The sequence below is a fragment of the Kryptolebias marmoratus genome, linkage group LG13 (assembly GCF_001649575.2).
Source record: "Kryptolebias marmoratus isolate JLee-2015 linkage group LG13, ASM164957v2, whole genome shotgun sequence".
In the NCBI taxonomy this organism is placed as follows: domain Eukaryota; kingdom Metazoa; phylum Chordata; class Actinopteri; order Cyprinodontiformes; family Rivulidae; genus Kryptolebias; species Kryptolebias marmoratus.
This window is the reverse complement of record NC_051442.1, coordinates 25,722,223-25,738,132: the sequence shown is the minus strand read 5'-3', so window position 1 is coordinate 25,738,132 and position 15,910 is coordinate 25,722,223. Positions and strand designations below refer to the sequence as shown.

The following is a 15,910-nucleotide window of genomic DNA, read 5'->3' as shown; positions in this document are numbered from 1 at the left end:
GCCTCTATTGTTAGGAGAGTGAGAACAATTTGCAAGCAATCCAGTTTACATCACATCTCAGCTTTAAAAGCTCAACTCCACGCTCTCTATTTCTGAATTGAGAAAGCTCCTCGGATGAGAAGCGAAACATCTTCAACTACAGAATAGAAGTCCAGTTGTTTTTGTTTTTTAACCCTTTTTTGAATATCTACACATGGCACATTTGTCTATGAAGTGATGTCAACTTTGATCCAGTCCTAATCTGCTGGATCTCAAGAACCAGTTTTAAAAGATATGTGCTGACTTGCTGCAATACATGATACAACAGCTGTATGACTCCTTTTCACAAGAAATAACAGTTTGTATCCATGCTTGAAGGGGGAGGAGACACCCTACTGACATGGGACCTAGTGTGTCTGTTCTGCCAACTTTGTAATCCATTTGATCTGACAGAATTCATCATAATATAGTTAAAATAGTCACTTGACATTTCAATCTATACTTTTTCCTTTTGCATCTACTGGTCTGGAAGTGCCCTTTTATTAGTGGCAAGATACGTACATCACGACTGGGCCTTCTCTACCTTGCCAAACCCCACACAAGCATTCGAGGATGCAGGCACATATATGTAGAACAGGTTGCCAGTATAGAGGCAGTCTTATTAATTTCTGAAGCAACACTCACCAGTATATATGTACAGTACTTAACTGACATCACAACCACGCAGAAACAGTATATATTTCTGTACAGACAGCTCACAACACAATTACACACACATAGAACTAACATTTTCCTTATTTTAACACTTTACGCTTTTGTCAGTTATAAGAGCAAAGCAGACCAAGTAGGGAGACCAAGGAGGATGACTGCAGTACAGTGGGGAAACAAGTGACCAGCATCTATATAAACCACTATGCTAAAACAAGACAAAAATAAAGTGTTTAACTCACAACTTATGTTCACTTGAAAATAATAATGAAAAAAATTCATTTGTAGATGATTTTATTAATTTATCTGTTTCTTCAAATGTTTTCATGGGTATTGCTGTTTTTATGTCATCCATCCATCCATCCATCCATTCTCTTTACCCACTTCTCCATTCCGGGTTGCGGGCAGCTGGTGCTTATCTCCAGCAGTCACTGTGCGAGAGGCGGGGGACACCCTTGACAGGTGTTCTTATATCACCTTTTGTGTTTTAGTGTTTTTTTGCAGCTTACCTTAAACAGCTAACATTCTCATAGCCTTTCCCAATCCCAGCTGCTAACCAAACATCTAGTAAAAAGTTAAAATTCATAGCCTTTTCCTTTTCCTTTCCTATCTTGGGTCGAAAGAGCTGCAAATGTTCAGGGGTTTAATGGCATTTTTAAATAAAGTCTAAAAGTTTATTAAGCAGTCATCTTAAAGCAAAACCGCCATTAATTATTAATTTCATCATAGTATCAAATCCACCTTTTTTGATCTTCAATGTAGCTGAAGTCAACTGATCTGCTCTAGCTCTGATTTCTATATACAGTAAATTAGCCATTGGTCAACTAAAATACCTAGTGGGTCCAAAGAAAACACCCATTGACCACAACTCTAAAGCTTGTTGCATACTCTGCAAGAACAGTGTGCAAGGAACTCAAGTGTGGAACTCCTGGGAAGTCCTCACAGTGAACACTGGGAGAGAGAACATTGTTCTCAGTTCTTGCAGAGTATGTAGCAACCTTTAATCTGTTTGGTTGAAAATGTTTATCTGGACTTGATGTTTATCTTGTTTTAATGGTCTATGGATTGTGGTATGGATACTGATCGATTTTTTTTTCAGACACAAAACCACTGCATAGTGAAGCATGTGGATTGAAAACAAGCTTATATTAGATTGCTATATTATAGACAGGAAACCTTGAATTATTTTATTTTATTACATAGAAGAGTTTAAAATAAAATTGTTTAGCTTTTTGGATTTGTTTATCCTTTTCTTTTTATCATATTTGAGTTCCAATGTAACCCTAACCCTAACCCTTGGCCTTCACTGAGTACCTTAAAGGCCCTGACAGTACATCACTAGCTTACATGTTGTCCTGCCATTGTTTACTTTGTCAAAAAATATGTTGGAAAACTGCTGAAAATACCAACTTTTTTTAGATATTGATGTTGTTTTCCTTTTTGCTGCTCCAGTCTTTAGGGTTTGCCACAGCAAGCGAACTTCACACAAAGGTTTTGGCAATTGTTTTAGGATGTCCTTACTGACACAGCCTGGGCTCAAACCTGCAGCTCAGCATAACAAGACCACTGAGTTACAGCAGTACCATCTTCTTTAGATAATACGTTTCTGAAACTCCCAAACCAGGGACTAACAGGAACCTAAGGGAATAAAACCCTTAGGTTTTATTCATCTTAACCTTTTTTCTTTACTTTTCTTGCCTCTGTTATTGGTAGAGTCAGACACTATGGTAAAAAAAAGAAAATGTGAGTACATTTTCTTTTTATTACCATTTTAAGTTTTGACTTACTTGATATCATGTTGCAGTCTCTGACCCCATCATTTGAACTTTAATCACATGGGCAGTTAATCCAAAAAGTCCTTATTTAGAAACTCATTGGACTTCCAATGTCAGGATTCTGCTCTCCACTAACCACTTCATTTGCAGGATGAGTTTAAAAGGGTTGTGTCCATGACTGCTTGAGAAACATTTGACTTGTGCTACCAAACATCTGTATCTGCACTTGTTTGATGTCAAGTTTCACGTGAAATATTTGTTCAGATTAAGCTTCCTCTAGTTGGTGGCATGAGATATAGGCAGTTAGTAGGGCTCTTGATCTTATCTACATCTACAATATAAAATCAAGCAGACCATTTCTGACAGAAACATTTTTGTACTTTGCAATTGCTTACAGGTCATTTATTTGTAAATTCAGAGATAAATTTCGTAATTTTGGGGACAAATGGAAAAGACAGGGAACTTGATCCTCTACTTCCCTTGCTTGTCATTATTCAAATGACTGTAAGTGAGTCAGTCTCACAGATATCATGCTAAATTTTGGTGTGAGAGTAGCTGAGAGTAATCCTCAACACATACTCTGAACGCTAACTGATTGTACAAGATCTTGCAAGTTTGTGTGAGATTGCATGTAATATTATTTCCAACATTTGACCAAAACATACATAATATTAATTTGTCAACATGAAAAAATGATCTTAGCATAAATGTCAATGCCAGTTTTATTTATATATCACATTTAAAAAATATAATGTTGCCCAAAGTGCTTCACAAGGAGGTTAAACACAAAAAAGGAAACCATCAATAAAATAAATTCAAAAGACGCCCATAAAATCATCAAGTACAATAAAAAAGGATTAATAAAAACAGGTTGTTTCATACTCTGGAATAACCTGGAACAACAATTCACCTTTTTTATTTTCTCTTACATAGGTCATCATCTGGAAAGATGAGTCCAGAAAGCATTCGTTCAAAAGCATCCCCATCAGAATCATCTGAAGACAGTCATGACCAGCGTGGGAGAAAACCACCCCCAAGTCCAGGGAAGAAGGAAGAATTATCTTTATACAAGAAGACAAGAAGAGCAATAACAAGCAAAAAGTACAAGTCAAAGCATGAAGATGAAGCAACAACACCAATTGAACTCATCAGCCGAGGCCCAGATGGACGATTTGTCATTGATCCTACTGATGCAAAAATGTCTGTCAAACCTCGACGAATTGAGGGATTTCCTTTTGTGGAAGAATCAGACCTCTATCCAGAATTCCGTCAGTCAGATGACGAAAATGATGATCCAAGGCCTCTTCCGCCAGTTATGGCCCCCCTTCGGCCTTACCAGATATCTCCAATCTCTAGTCAGGAATCCTACCTTCAGCCTCCAGCCTACAGCCCTCGTTTTCACAGGCCCTTTGAAGGTATGACCTTCATGGAGAGCAGTCAACTCCAGGCCACAGGGCAGATCCGAGGCTCTCTACACCACAGAGCTTTTTATGGCTATCTAGGGCCCCCTGGAGATCATGATCCCCCACCTCCTTTTTACATGCCTGATAGCAGCCCACTAAGATCTGTCATGTCCTCCCCCCCATACATTTCTGAAGGTCCTTTTGTGCACCCCATTATTCCTGAGGAAATGGGAGAGGGTGATTTTTCACAATATGCTGTTTCTAGTTTCCCACTTCCTCTGACACTCACCTCCTCCCCTCACTCACCAGAAATTTGGCAGGGACTAGATTTTACCTTTTCAAGTCTTGAAGGGCCTCAGTTCATTTTTCCACCTCATCCCCCTTTGCACCTTCGTCATGATCGCCCTTATCCCCCCTCACCTCATGTTCTTCCTCTTAGTGCTTTCCCATCCTCTTCCCTTCCAATGCCCACCTATCCAGCTGTCCTGCCACTAGAGGCCCCAAAGAGCCACCCAAGCAAGTCTCCCAGCAAGGCCAAGCCTCATGGCTCCCCAGCCAGGCATTTAGCTATGCAAGAGGCACATTTAGGGCAGCTAAGACATACAGGTCATGGTGTGGGTGTGCCTGTTTTGCCTTACACTGATCCAATGGCCCATATTGTCCCTAGCACATTCAGTAGCCTGGATACACGATGGTTTGAAACCCCCCCTCATTTTAGTCCCAGGCAGACTCGTAGAATGGATTCTAGCATGCATCAAGTGGTTCTCCAGCCTTCTCGACTTTCACCCCTCACACAAAGCCCTTTTACTTCTCAAGAGGGTTCCCCAGAGATTGTAGTACGGCCCAGGCCTCGTGCCAGCATTGTGCAATCTCCAATACCCCCAGATATGTCTGAAATTACCCTCCTCCCTCCTTCCACAGCTAGCTTCTCAAGGAGATCATCCCCATCCTCTTCACCTGCCCTAGGTCAAGGTAGCAGGAGAGCTAGCCCCAGCTATCGTTCCCACATGACTTTTGCCACCTCTGCAACCAGCTATCCAGTTTCCCAGTCCCCATCACCCCTGATGGAAAGCAGCAACATATTTGGGCAGATGCCAACTCAGAGGAGGACTGAGGAGGAGATCCTTCCATCTGAGCCCTCTCCACCCCAGTTATCAGCTTCAGGGTAGGTCTGTTAGGCATGCAGAGGGAGATGCCATTTGTTTCATCTACCTTACTCCATAATGCTTTGATGTGGGAAGTTGCTCTTACATTTTGGTGTTAAATATTTATATCCATACTTTAATTAAAATAGTCTCCTGGCTAACTAGTTTATAGTTTAGTTTATGTGATTTTAAAAAATGAAAACAAAATTATTTCAAGGAACCATTTTTATATGATGATTTTTTTTTAATTCTGGGAGTTATCCGTGTACTTTTGGTGGGAGTCAGTGCTGTTTTCCAAGTCAGACATTTAGTTGCATATGTTCATTGTGGTTCATGAATTCCTCTGAATCCATGAACCACTGGTCCAATCTGATTGCCCAGTTTTTCACTGAAAGCATAAAGTAAAATTAAGATAAAGATATCTGTTGCATAGGAAAGAGAATGTTTTGTTTTTACAGATTTTATTGCAGACGTTTAGAGCTATAGTTTCTCTGAATGAAAAAAGAACATGAGCATATCAACAGAGTATGTAATTTGTTTGGCAAGAGTCTCTAAATGTTTGGGAATCTGGAGACATCACACAGGATACCAGTGTTTCCATCCATCTAATTCACATGTTGCCCTGCTTTCATTTGACAGGAGGAATCCCATAATATTTATCCAATTGATTCCCTAGCAAAACACCAATTTCTATGTATAGCTTGAAGCCTTTGAAAGTGCCTTTATCATGCAGAAGGATGCTTTAAGAAGAGTTCATCTTGGCAGGCCCTGCGGCCCATCCTCATCCCCTTACTTTCCAACCTCTCCGATTTTCCCTACCCACCTTCCTTTTAATGTTTTGTAACTCTTGTTCCCAAACAATTAAATGTTACTAGGTCACCGTCAGGTCTGGCTACCAAGGAGAGGTTGTTGGGCAAAGTGTGTCACAGGGCCTGTCCGCTTCTCATGTACTGCAATGTCTCCATCATCATGAATTAGGGTCAGTGTGGTGGTTCTTAATGGCTCCTGGAGTCTTATCTGCTTTGTTTTTGATTGATCTCAGCTATCTGGGCAGCGTTGTTGTGACCAGGTCCTCTACACCGCAATAGGTAAGGGTTGGATCCATGTCTGAAAGGGGGGGGTTAGCAGGTGGGACTTTTTGATCACCTCGTCCTTTAAAGGGGAATACAAGCCTTTGAGTCTTTGTTTGATTTGTTCCGTATATCAGTGAGTATATGTAGCTATTTTCAGTTTTTTATATTTTCCTTTTTGTCGAGTGGCTATGCATTTTAAGTTCTGCAGTCTTAAGTACATTATGCATTCTGATGGATATGCATATGCCATCTGTTGCCTAATAAATCAGGTCTAACAAGTATTACCAACATAACTTCATATTTATGTTGTTTGCTAATTGAACTCAATCACATGCAACTTTCTATCCAATAATAGAAATACCCAACTGTAGGTGAATTTTTCTTAGTTTGCAAATACAAGATGCTCATTAGCCTAAATAGGTTTCTCTGTTACATTCATGTGAACACATTAGTAAATTGGTTCACATTAAGGAACAATAAAACAAGTAAAATGTCAACTATAATTGTGTAAGACATTTTGGTAGCAATGCATAATACGACCCTGTAAGTGCCCGTTGCATACCTGGTACATATCTGGGAATTACCAAGTATGTACCTGGCACTTACCTGGTGCTTACCAGGTGCATACAGGGTAAATATCAGGGAGTACCCGGTTTGTACCTGTTACTTACCCAGCACACATTTGGTACTTACCAGGTACTTACCAGATACATACAGTACTTAACCGGAATATACCTGGTACTTATCCAGTATATAGCTGGTACGAACCTGGTATTTTCCTGGTACCAGCTCCTAAAGGCTAGACTTGTTGTACCAAGTTTAAAAAACTAACAGCACGCACTCTCAGTTTGTCTCTATTTTGCACAAAGCTGCTTAGAGCAAACTGGCTAAGTTTTCTATTGGCTAATTAGTTTTATAGTTAATTTTATGCATTTATGAACAATGAAACGAAACACAAAAGTATTTCCCCACCCTTCTTGTAATTTTTTATTAGTTGCCATACAAACTGGAGTTTAAATGAATTTTGAATTTGATTATGGGTAATAATTAAGAAATACAAACAATGTTTCAATGAAAAAACTGTAATTGGAAAAAATATTTCATATTATCCATCCACCTATCCACAATCAGCTGCTTGTTCCGGAGTTTGGTAGCAGCTTGAGCAAGAAGGCTTAAACATTTTTTTCCACAGCCACCTCTTCCAGCTCTTCCAGGAAAATTCCAAGGTGTTCCCAGGCTATCCAAGAGATGTTGTCTCTCCAGCATGTCCTGGGTCTTCCTTGGGGTGTCCTTCCAGTTGAACATGTCCAGCACTCTTCTTAAAAAGGGGAACCAGTCTGCCAGTCCAGTGGTACTGCCCTTAGTGTCCTCGTGGTGTTTTTAACCAAAACAGCCCAACAATGTCCAGAGCCCAGATTCCCCCCCCCGAGCTCTGCTGCTGTGGAACTTTTTAACTACCTCTGCAACCTCAGCCCTGGTTATGGACAGACCCTAGACTAAGCTTCCTCCATAGAAGATGTATTGGCGGGATTGAGAAGGTCCTTAAAGTATTCCTTCTACTGCCTAACAACATCACTGGCCTAGGTCAACATCACCCCACCTCCATTAAATGCAGTACTGATAAAGCACTGTTTTCCCCACCTCAGAAGGGTTAAAAGGGTTTATAAAAGGCTTAACTGGCTACTAGCAACTACCTTAATTAGTAATGCACTGCAGTATAAGTATATAGGGAATTCAAACATTCTCTAACCATTGATACATGTCTGTCTAACAAATGGTGTGAAAGTACCTTTATATGTCCATTTGCATACATTTACACACAGTATATAGAATAGTTAGTTCATGAGTTATTAAGCATGAATAAACATTGAGTATGTTGGTTATGGAAGTAATTAGCCTTTATGGGTAATGTTTTAATGTGTTCATTTATAGCTTATTAGGTATGAATCATCCTTAATAAATGATGTTTTCAAGGTTAAATAAGGCTAAATAAGATGTAGTTATTCTAAAGTGCTACCTAAAAATTCAAACTATAAACAATGAAAATTACATTCTTTGTCAGGTATTATGGCTTAAAAAAAGGGAGACTGGAATTAGTCAAAAAGCAGATTGAAGACTCTTCATACATGTGAAGGAAGTTGCTATGGTCAGATGAAACAAAAACTGAACTTCTTGGCTATTAAGAACAGCATCATATCTGGTTCAAATCTACCATCTGTCATCATGTGGAGAATGCCATCCCTACAGTGAAGTGTGGTGGTGGCGTTGTGGTGTAAGGATGTTTTGTATCATCAGGGACTGGGAAACTGGTCCTAGTTAAAGGAAAGATAGATGGAACAAAATAAAGATAAATTCTGAGATTCTTTCAGAGAATTGAGACTGGGATAGAGTTTTACCTTCCAGCAGGACAATGACGCTAAACACACGGCTGAAGCAACACTACACTGGTTTAAAAAACAGTTAAATATCCTAGAATGGTCCAGTCAAAGCCCAGAACTCAAGTGTTGTTGAAGAAATCAATTTCAAGGCACTGTTAGATGAAATCACTCAAACAGGTTTATTAATGTATGGTGCACGACATACAGAGAGCCTTAAAGACAATCAACAATTAACATCAGAGTTCCAGCTCCAAACAGGAAGCTCCGAATCAAAGCTCTACCTCCAGAGTCGTCACAGGAGCTTATATCTAAGATATTAGAATGTTGGTAGGTGAGGAGGAGACAGGAACCAAGGTCAGTCTGGTTTCAGTGAAGAGTAACAGGGTCATTGGTGAAAACCTCATAGGCTGAGGAATTCAGACAGAACATAGTCATGTCTTGAAATCCATGCATAACATAGTCAAGTCTTGGAATTTAGACATTACATAGTCAGGTGTTATCCTATAAAAACCTCGCCACCACACAAGCCAGCTGAGAATCTCCTTGTTGGGTTTTATGACTGCTAAAAGCTTGTGATGCTTTACAATCAAATGTTTGATCAACACTCAGCAAATAAACAAGAATTCAAATTAAAACTCATTTCTTCATCTGAATGAACTCAAACACTGCTTGACTGTGTTAAGTTTATTATGTGCCAGAGTTGATCAGTGCTGTTCTTGCCTGAGTCATTTTTGGTTGCCTCACTCACTATGAAACCCAACTGATCTCAGACTGTTTAGACTTATAGAATGACAATAGCACTCGAAGATGAAATTAACACATGAAAAATTTCAACAGGCATTTCCTCCAAGTCACTATTTGGTCTCTTCATACCCTAAAAAACACCTAGCTGTCCTAGTAGTGTTGATTTCTTCTAGATTCATATCAGGTTTTTTATCAGGTCCTTACCCAATAAGCATTTATAGGACTAAAAAAAAATCTTTAGGCACATTTCTGTCAGACACAGCTTACGTTTCTCCCTACACATTTTTTGGTCTATATTTTGTGTTCTTGACATTGAGTCTCATTCACGAATTGTTTATTTTATGATCATTTGTTAATTTAATCATTTATTTATATAATTAGATTCTGTTATTTTGTTTTTGGGAAAGAAAATGCAAATAATGACTTAAAAACAATATTCATATCATGGACTCTGCATAAAGTGTATGTACTTGGTGACAATCAATGCATCGACTGTATGAAGAGTAGACCAGGTACAGATGAGACATGTTTTGCTTTTACCATGACCACACAAAAACAAAATACATTAAAGAAAGAAGATTTACATAGTATTTACTTTGCTTGTGTACTAAACTATAATCAATCAATAACATCCAGAAGTAGTTTATATTTTCCACAGTTTGCTCAAAAATATAAGGTGCATTCTTGTCAGTCATCGATAATACTGGGAAGCTATATTTAGATAGAATTGTAACACAGGTACAATCAAGATACATTGTCTCAACTGTACCTGCAGTACAATCCTACTGCATCTCATGCTTTCTGGTTGCTTAATGCAAGACCTGATGTGATTTTTTTGTTTTTTTACACATTTCTCTAAAGTTGAAAAAGATCTTGCGAGACAAAGCGTTATAAAATATGTCAGTATTTAAGACAGAATTTAGGAATTGCATTGATCTTTAATAGTCATGGAAGAAAAAGAAGCTATTTGATGTTCAAATGGCAGGGGGAAGTGAAAAATTTACCTTAGAATTTATTTTCTTTTTTGATACCTTTGCACTTGAGAGATTTATATCAATCAAATTTACCATACTGAAAGAGGATGCTAATACTCATGTACTCAGCAAAAATCAGAAATCAGGCATGTTGCATACACAAGTTATTTAAGATGTTCCAACTGTCCCCGATCTACCTTACTTGGTACATCTGAACTTCTAAGTCTGGACTGCAGAACAGATCTGACTGCCATCCAAGAGCCAGTGTCCCGCAACAGCAGCTAACTTACTTGGTTTAACTCCAAGGAACAAATATTTTGCAGAAGTGGGGCGCTGAAGGGGTGGGTAAAGACCACCCTTCTGCTACACTGAAGTGCCCAGTGAAGTGCTTTTGAATGTATTCCCCTTTAAAGTCGTGTTCCATGTGCAAACTGCCATGCATGCCATTGCTAAATATTGCTTTTCTGTTTCCAAAACAAAACAACTATATGGAAAAAATATTGTTACATTTGTTGTCCTGGTGCTTCGCTTTTCTTTGGCTTACTTTTCATTATGTGACTGTTCCTGAGTAGTCATTTTCCCCTCCCGCCATCTCTCCCCCTGTCAGCATGGTGAAGCCCATTGTAGACAGTATCCATGTCTATGAACACATATTGACGATGCTTTGTCGCTCAGCTGTGATTCTCCCCCTCTACTAACAACACTTAGTTTCTCTCTGCAGCCACGATGGGAAGATGGCCTCATTGTAATGCTAAATGTTTTCTGTGTGTTTGTGGCAGAAACCTTTGGGCTGCCCAGTTACACGTGCCTCCATAAACAGGAAGGGGTTCATGAGAAGCTGCAAAATCTACATTTCTTTATCAAGGAAACATTTGCATCTGTTATTTTCAGAGTGGGATAGCTTCAGTTGTACAGTAATTATTAAATCTGGCAAAAAGTCTTACTTTGTTTATAATATTTCTCATTTATGGAAATTATTATTTGTCTCTGAAATCAACAGTGCAAGTCCTTTTTTAAATCTTGTATCCTCTCAGAAACAAATCTTAATAATCTGAATTGTACCATAAGGGTACACAGATGATTTTAGAAGTTGTGGAATACTTTGCTTTTCTTTGTATGTAGATTGTTTGGATCAATTTGAGTGAAAAACCTGCTATATTCCTAAAGGGCATAGGCATTCAAGGCGCACAGATTTAAATGCTATCTGGATTTAAATTTTGTCAAAAATGTTCTTATTTAATCAAAATCCAGCTGTATTAATCCAGATTATTTAGAAGATAATGGTGATATCAAAGCAGTCCCATCAAGTTTTTGCTGGAATTGAGACTTCTGCTGTTTTGGTGACTCACATTGATCCCTTGGCAATGTGTTGCACCTCTTGCTTAGCACGAGTAGAGCTGTTTTGGGGCTGTGTGGATTCTCATGTGCTCCGTAGCACACAACACACTGTGATCTGTGATCACAAAGTTTAGTCTGGAGTTACCTGTTTCTCTCTCTCTCTCCCTCTCTTTCTCTCTCTCTCGCTTATCCAGAAAACGTCGAGGTGCGACAAGTGCCCATTTGGGGTCTGAGAGGATTGATGCACTGAGATACCAGCGTATAAAAAAGACCAAGAAGATGACAATGAACAACAATAACTCAAAGTCCAGAAAGAAAGCAGGTATGCATCATGTTCCTTTCTGTTTGAACTTTTTAGGCAATGATGTGGTCTACAACCCCAATTCCAACAAAATTGGGGATGTGTAAAATTTAAATGAAACAGAATGCAATGATTTTAAAATCTCACAATGAAACATAGTTAGCATATGAAATGTTGAACTAACAAATTGTATCACTTTTAGGTAACAAATTTGCTAAATTAGATCATTTAGAATTTTATGGCAGTCTCAAAAAAGTGGGGCCAGGGCCAGGGTCAACAAAAGGCTGTAAAAGTTAGTGGTATAAATAAGAAACAGCGGGAGGAACATTTTGCAAGTAACTAAGTACGAGGACTGGGTATAAAAAGAACATTTTAGAGAAGCATTTTAGAAATATGAGGTAAAGCTTTAATATGCAAAGAAGAACCATATAATAACACCGTCCAGAAACACCGTAATCTTCCCTGGGCCAAAGCTCAATTTAAATGGATTGAGGCAAAGTTGAAAACTGCTTTGTGGTCAGACAAATCCAAATTTGAAATTTATTTTGGAAACCACAAACGCTATGTCCTCTGTACTAAAGAGGAGAGTGTCCATTGTCAGCACACAGTTCAGAAGCCTACTTCCCTGATAGTATGGGGGTCCATTAGTGCCTCTGGCATGAGCATCTTATACATCCAGAAAGGCATCATTAATTCAGAAAAGTATATACAGATTTTAGAACAACATATGCTCCCATCCAGGCAACATCTTTTTGAGGGAAGGTCTTGTATATTTCCGCAAGCTAAACCACATACTGCATCATTTACAACAGCATGGCTTGGTAGTCAGAGTCCAGGTCTGGAAATGGCCTGCCTGCAGTCCAGACCTCTCACCAATTAAAAACATCTGACACAACATGGAATGAAAAATATACCCACAAAGAGCCAGAACTGTTGAACATCTAAAAGCCTACATTAGACAAGACCTGGACAACATTCCACTTCAAAAATTCCAACAACTGCTCTCCTCAGTTGCTCAATGTTTTGAGACTGTTATTAAAAGAAGAGGGGAAGAGGCTTCACAGTGAGAAACATGACCCTGTCCCATTTCTTTGAGATGTGTTAGTAAGAAAAAAGTAAAAATTTATTTGTATAGCACATTTCAGCAGCAAGGCATTCAAAGTGCTTTACATCATAAAAACATCAGTAGGATCATCAAGAAAAAGAAAAGATCATTACAATCATCAAAAACATCATTACAATCATCAAATCATGTTGTTACCTTAAAATTCAGAATTACATTTTTTTCATAAAATTTTATCTAAAAATGGTACAGGTTTTTTTTATTTATACATTTGACATGTTTACTATGTTCAATTGTCGGTAAAATATGGCGTTATGAGATTTACAAATCCTTTCATTTTATATATCAGCAACAGGATTCTTTTGCACAAGACCTGTATCAACAAATAATAGGATAGGGATCCGTACAGGAAACACCAACCACCACGTACACCATTCTAGAAGACAAACTCTACAGAGTTGTCCAATTACCACATAAAACTCTTTATCAAGTCTACAGCCCTCCATCACTTCGTCAACAGTTATTGCATCACAACCATAATGACCCCTTATATGGACATTTCGGGCGATACAAAACCTATAAACGTCTGCACGCATTGGTGTATTGGCCAGGGATGAGCATAGACATTCGAGATTATGTAAAATGTTGCCAAGTCTGCCAAATGCACAAACCAGAAAACCAAAAAGCCCCAGGCAAATTATATCAAACAGAGGAGAGTGCACCATGGGAAATGATGGGCGTGGACCTCATTGGACCTTTCCCACTGAGTAGTAATGACAAAATCTACCTCCTAGTTTTTGTGGATTATTTCTCTCGGTGAGTTGAGATGGCCACTACAGAGACAGTCTCTCCGAACCTGATCAAAGAGGTTTTGACACGATGGGGTGTACCAACAACAATACATACTCTCTGATCAGGGACCTGTTGAGGTATATACCTTTACCTCTCTGAGTTTGTTGATGGTAAAGACCTTCAGGAAACGTTACCTTAAAGTTTAACACATTTATTCAAACACCATTAGTCTCATACAATCATAAAACCAAATGCATCTGGGAGACAATCAATGGATATGAGATACACATCACCTTGAAAACTAGTCAAGCCAACACCCGAAGATTGTCTGAAGAAACAGGAAGTGTTTGTCTCCCTTATAATACTGCCCCCCCCCCCCCCCCCCCCCCCCCCTCCTTCTAGTGGGTGGCTCACTACTTCTCTTTCTGGAGATCCAGGTGCAAAAAAAATATAAATATAAAATGGTGGTAAACAAAAATCAGATAAAGACAATAATCAAACCACTCTTAATGCTAAACAAAGCATGGGAGAGTAAATACAAAGCCTCCTATTCCACAGACCTCAGTTGGTTTCCTCTATCTTCAACAAAAGCTGTAAGAAATGGAACCTCACACAAAAGAGAATCTCGGCATATCATCCACAAACCAACCTTACAGAAAGAATTAACCACAATATCAAGGCTATGATCTCATCCTATGTCAATGACAATCATAAAAGTTGGGATAAATACCTACCAGAATTTCGGTTTGCTTTAAACTTTGCAATACATGAGTCCACAGGCGTGACTCCTGCTGAGATTTATTTTGGACGACCCCTGAAGGGACCGTTGGATGCAGAGCTCCATCCAACCCTTTATAATCCTGACACTCCTGTTTATGCTACTGCAAAACAGATTGAGGAACTTTGATAGTAACAGTGTCCGTCACCATTCTGCCAACGTTGCCGTCCTTTGAATTATTAAAATAATTTCAGAGGCTGTGAACTCCCTCGTCCATTCCTTATCATTTCCCTGTCTCGCTGAGTGGCTACGATATTCGTGGAACAGAGGAAAAGAGGAAACAAAATAAAGTGCGTCAGGTCCCGTGCTCTCGATACTCCTACTTGGCGGGCCGGAAATCCTGGAAGCCACTGACATCGCAGAGTTAAAAGTTACTCTGCAGGTGATAAAAGAAAGGGATTCCTGGTTCTGAATTTTTGTGAGACTTTTACCTCTTTCAGTGTGGCAAACATTTTGTGTGCCTGCCCTGTGAACCTTGGGGAAGAAACACAGACACTTTTTTTCTCTCTCTCTCTCTCACTTTGGGAAGGGATTTTTGTCTATTTATTCACGGACATAAAAATACAAGACTGAAAGAAAAAAAATAATTTTGTGGTTGGTCTTATGTGTAAAATTCTTATTTTTGTCATTCATTGTACCAAAGGGTCTACGCCTTGTAGTGTTTGGATCTTTTGTGACCAGTTAAATATAAAAATTAATTCTACAAAATCCTACTTGTCAGGAGAGATACCTGGCTGGCTTCCCTTAAAAATCAATAAATATATAAGTAAAACTGTCACAACCTGGCAATCATTTACATATATTCTGTGTAGAGATTATGGAATCCACCAATATTACTGTTTGACTGATAATAATCTTTCAGGTTTCAGTTTTCTTTTTCTTGTGTGTAACTTTAAAAAAGTATATATATTGTTCGTTATCTATTTAAACTACAGATTTGACTTCTATTGATGTCTGGTATCTTGGGGAAGGGGGTGGGAATCCAAGTTGTTTAGTGTTTTCTTTACATTTCATTGTTTCTTTTTGCACTATTATGTTTTCTTGTTGGATTAACATTAAAAAGAGTTGGATAAAAAAGGTGTCTGCCATAAAATAGCTTTATACAGCCAGATATGATATTTGATGTATTTGCCTAAAACTGAAGTGTAGAACTAATAATCATTTACAACACATGTTTGTTTTGGTAATAATAATTGAATCAATAAGAAACATCTGAACTAGCATGAAAAATGTCATTTAATTCTGATGTGTAACATTTTAAAACTTGTAAGTTTGTTTAAATAAATCGGGCTCGTTTCCGGTGACAGTGTTTAAGTATCTGAGGGTCTTGTTCACGAATGAGGGAAAAATGGAGCAGGAGATCGACAGGCGGATTGGTGCAGCGTCTGCAGTGAAGCAGGCGCTGTACCGGTCTGTCGTGGTGAAGAGAGAGCTGAGTCAAAAAGCGAAGCTCTCGATT

At 38.7% G+C, this 15,910-nt stretch overlaps 1 protein-coding gene across 1 annotated transcript in view; it reads left to right on the top strand.

Annotated features, from left to right (window-relative positions):
• The window catches only part of LOC108245953 (protein turtle homolog B), a 202,803-nt gene that overhangs the window by 177,585 nt on the left and 9,308 nt on the right, over positions 1–15,910 (top strand). The window contains exons 18-19 of the mRNA XM_017433219.2: positions 3,396–5,030; positions 11,712–11,839. Coding sequence (XP_017288708.1) covers positions 3,396–5,030; positions 11,712–11,839 — 1,763 coding nt within the window. The remainder of the gene's footprint in view (positions 1–3,395; positions 5,031–11,711; positions 11,840–15,910) is intronic.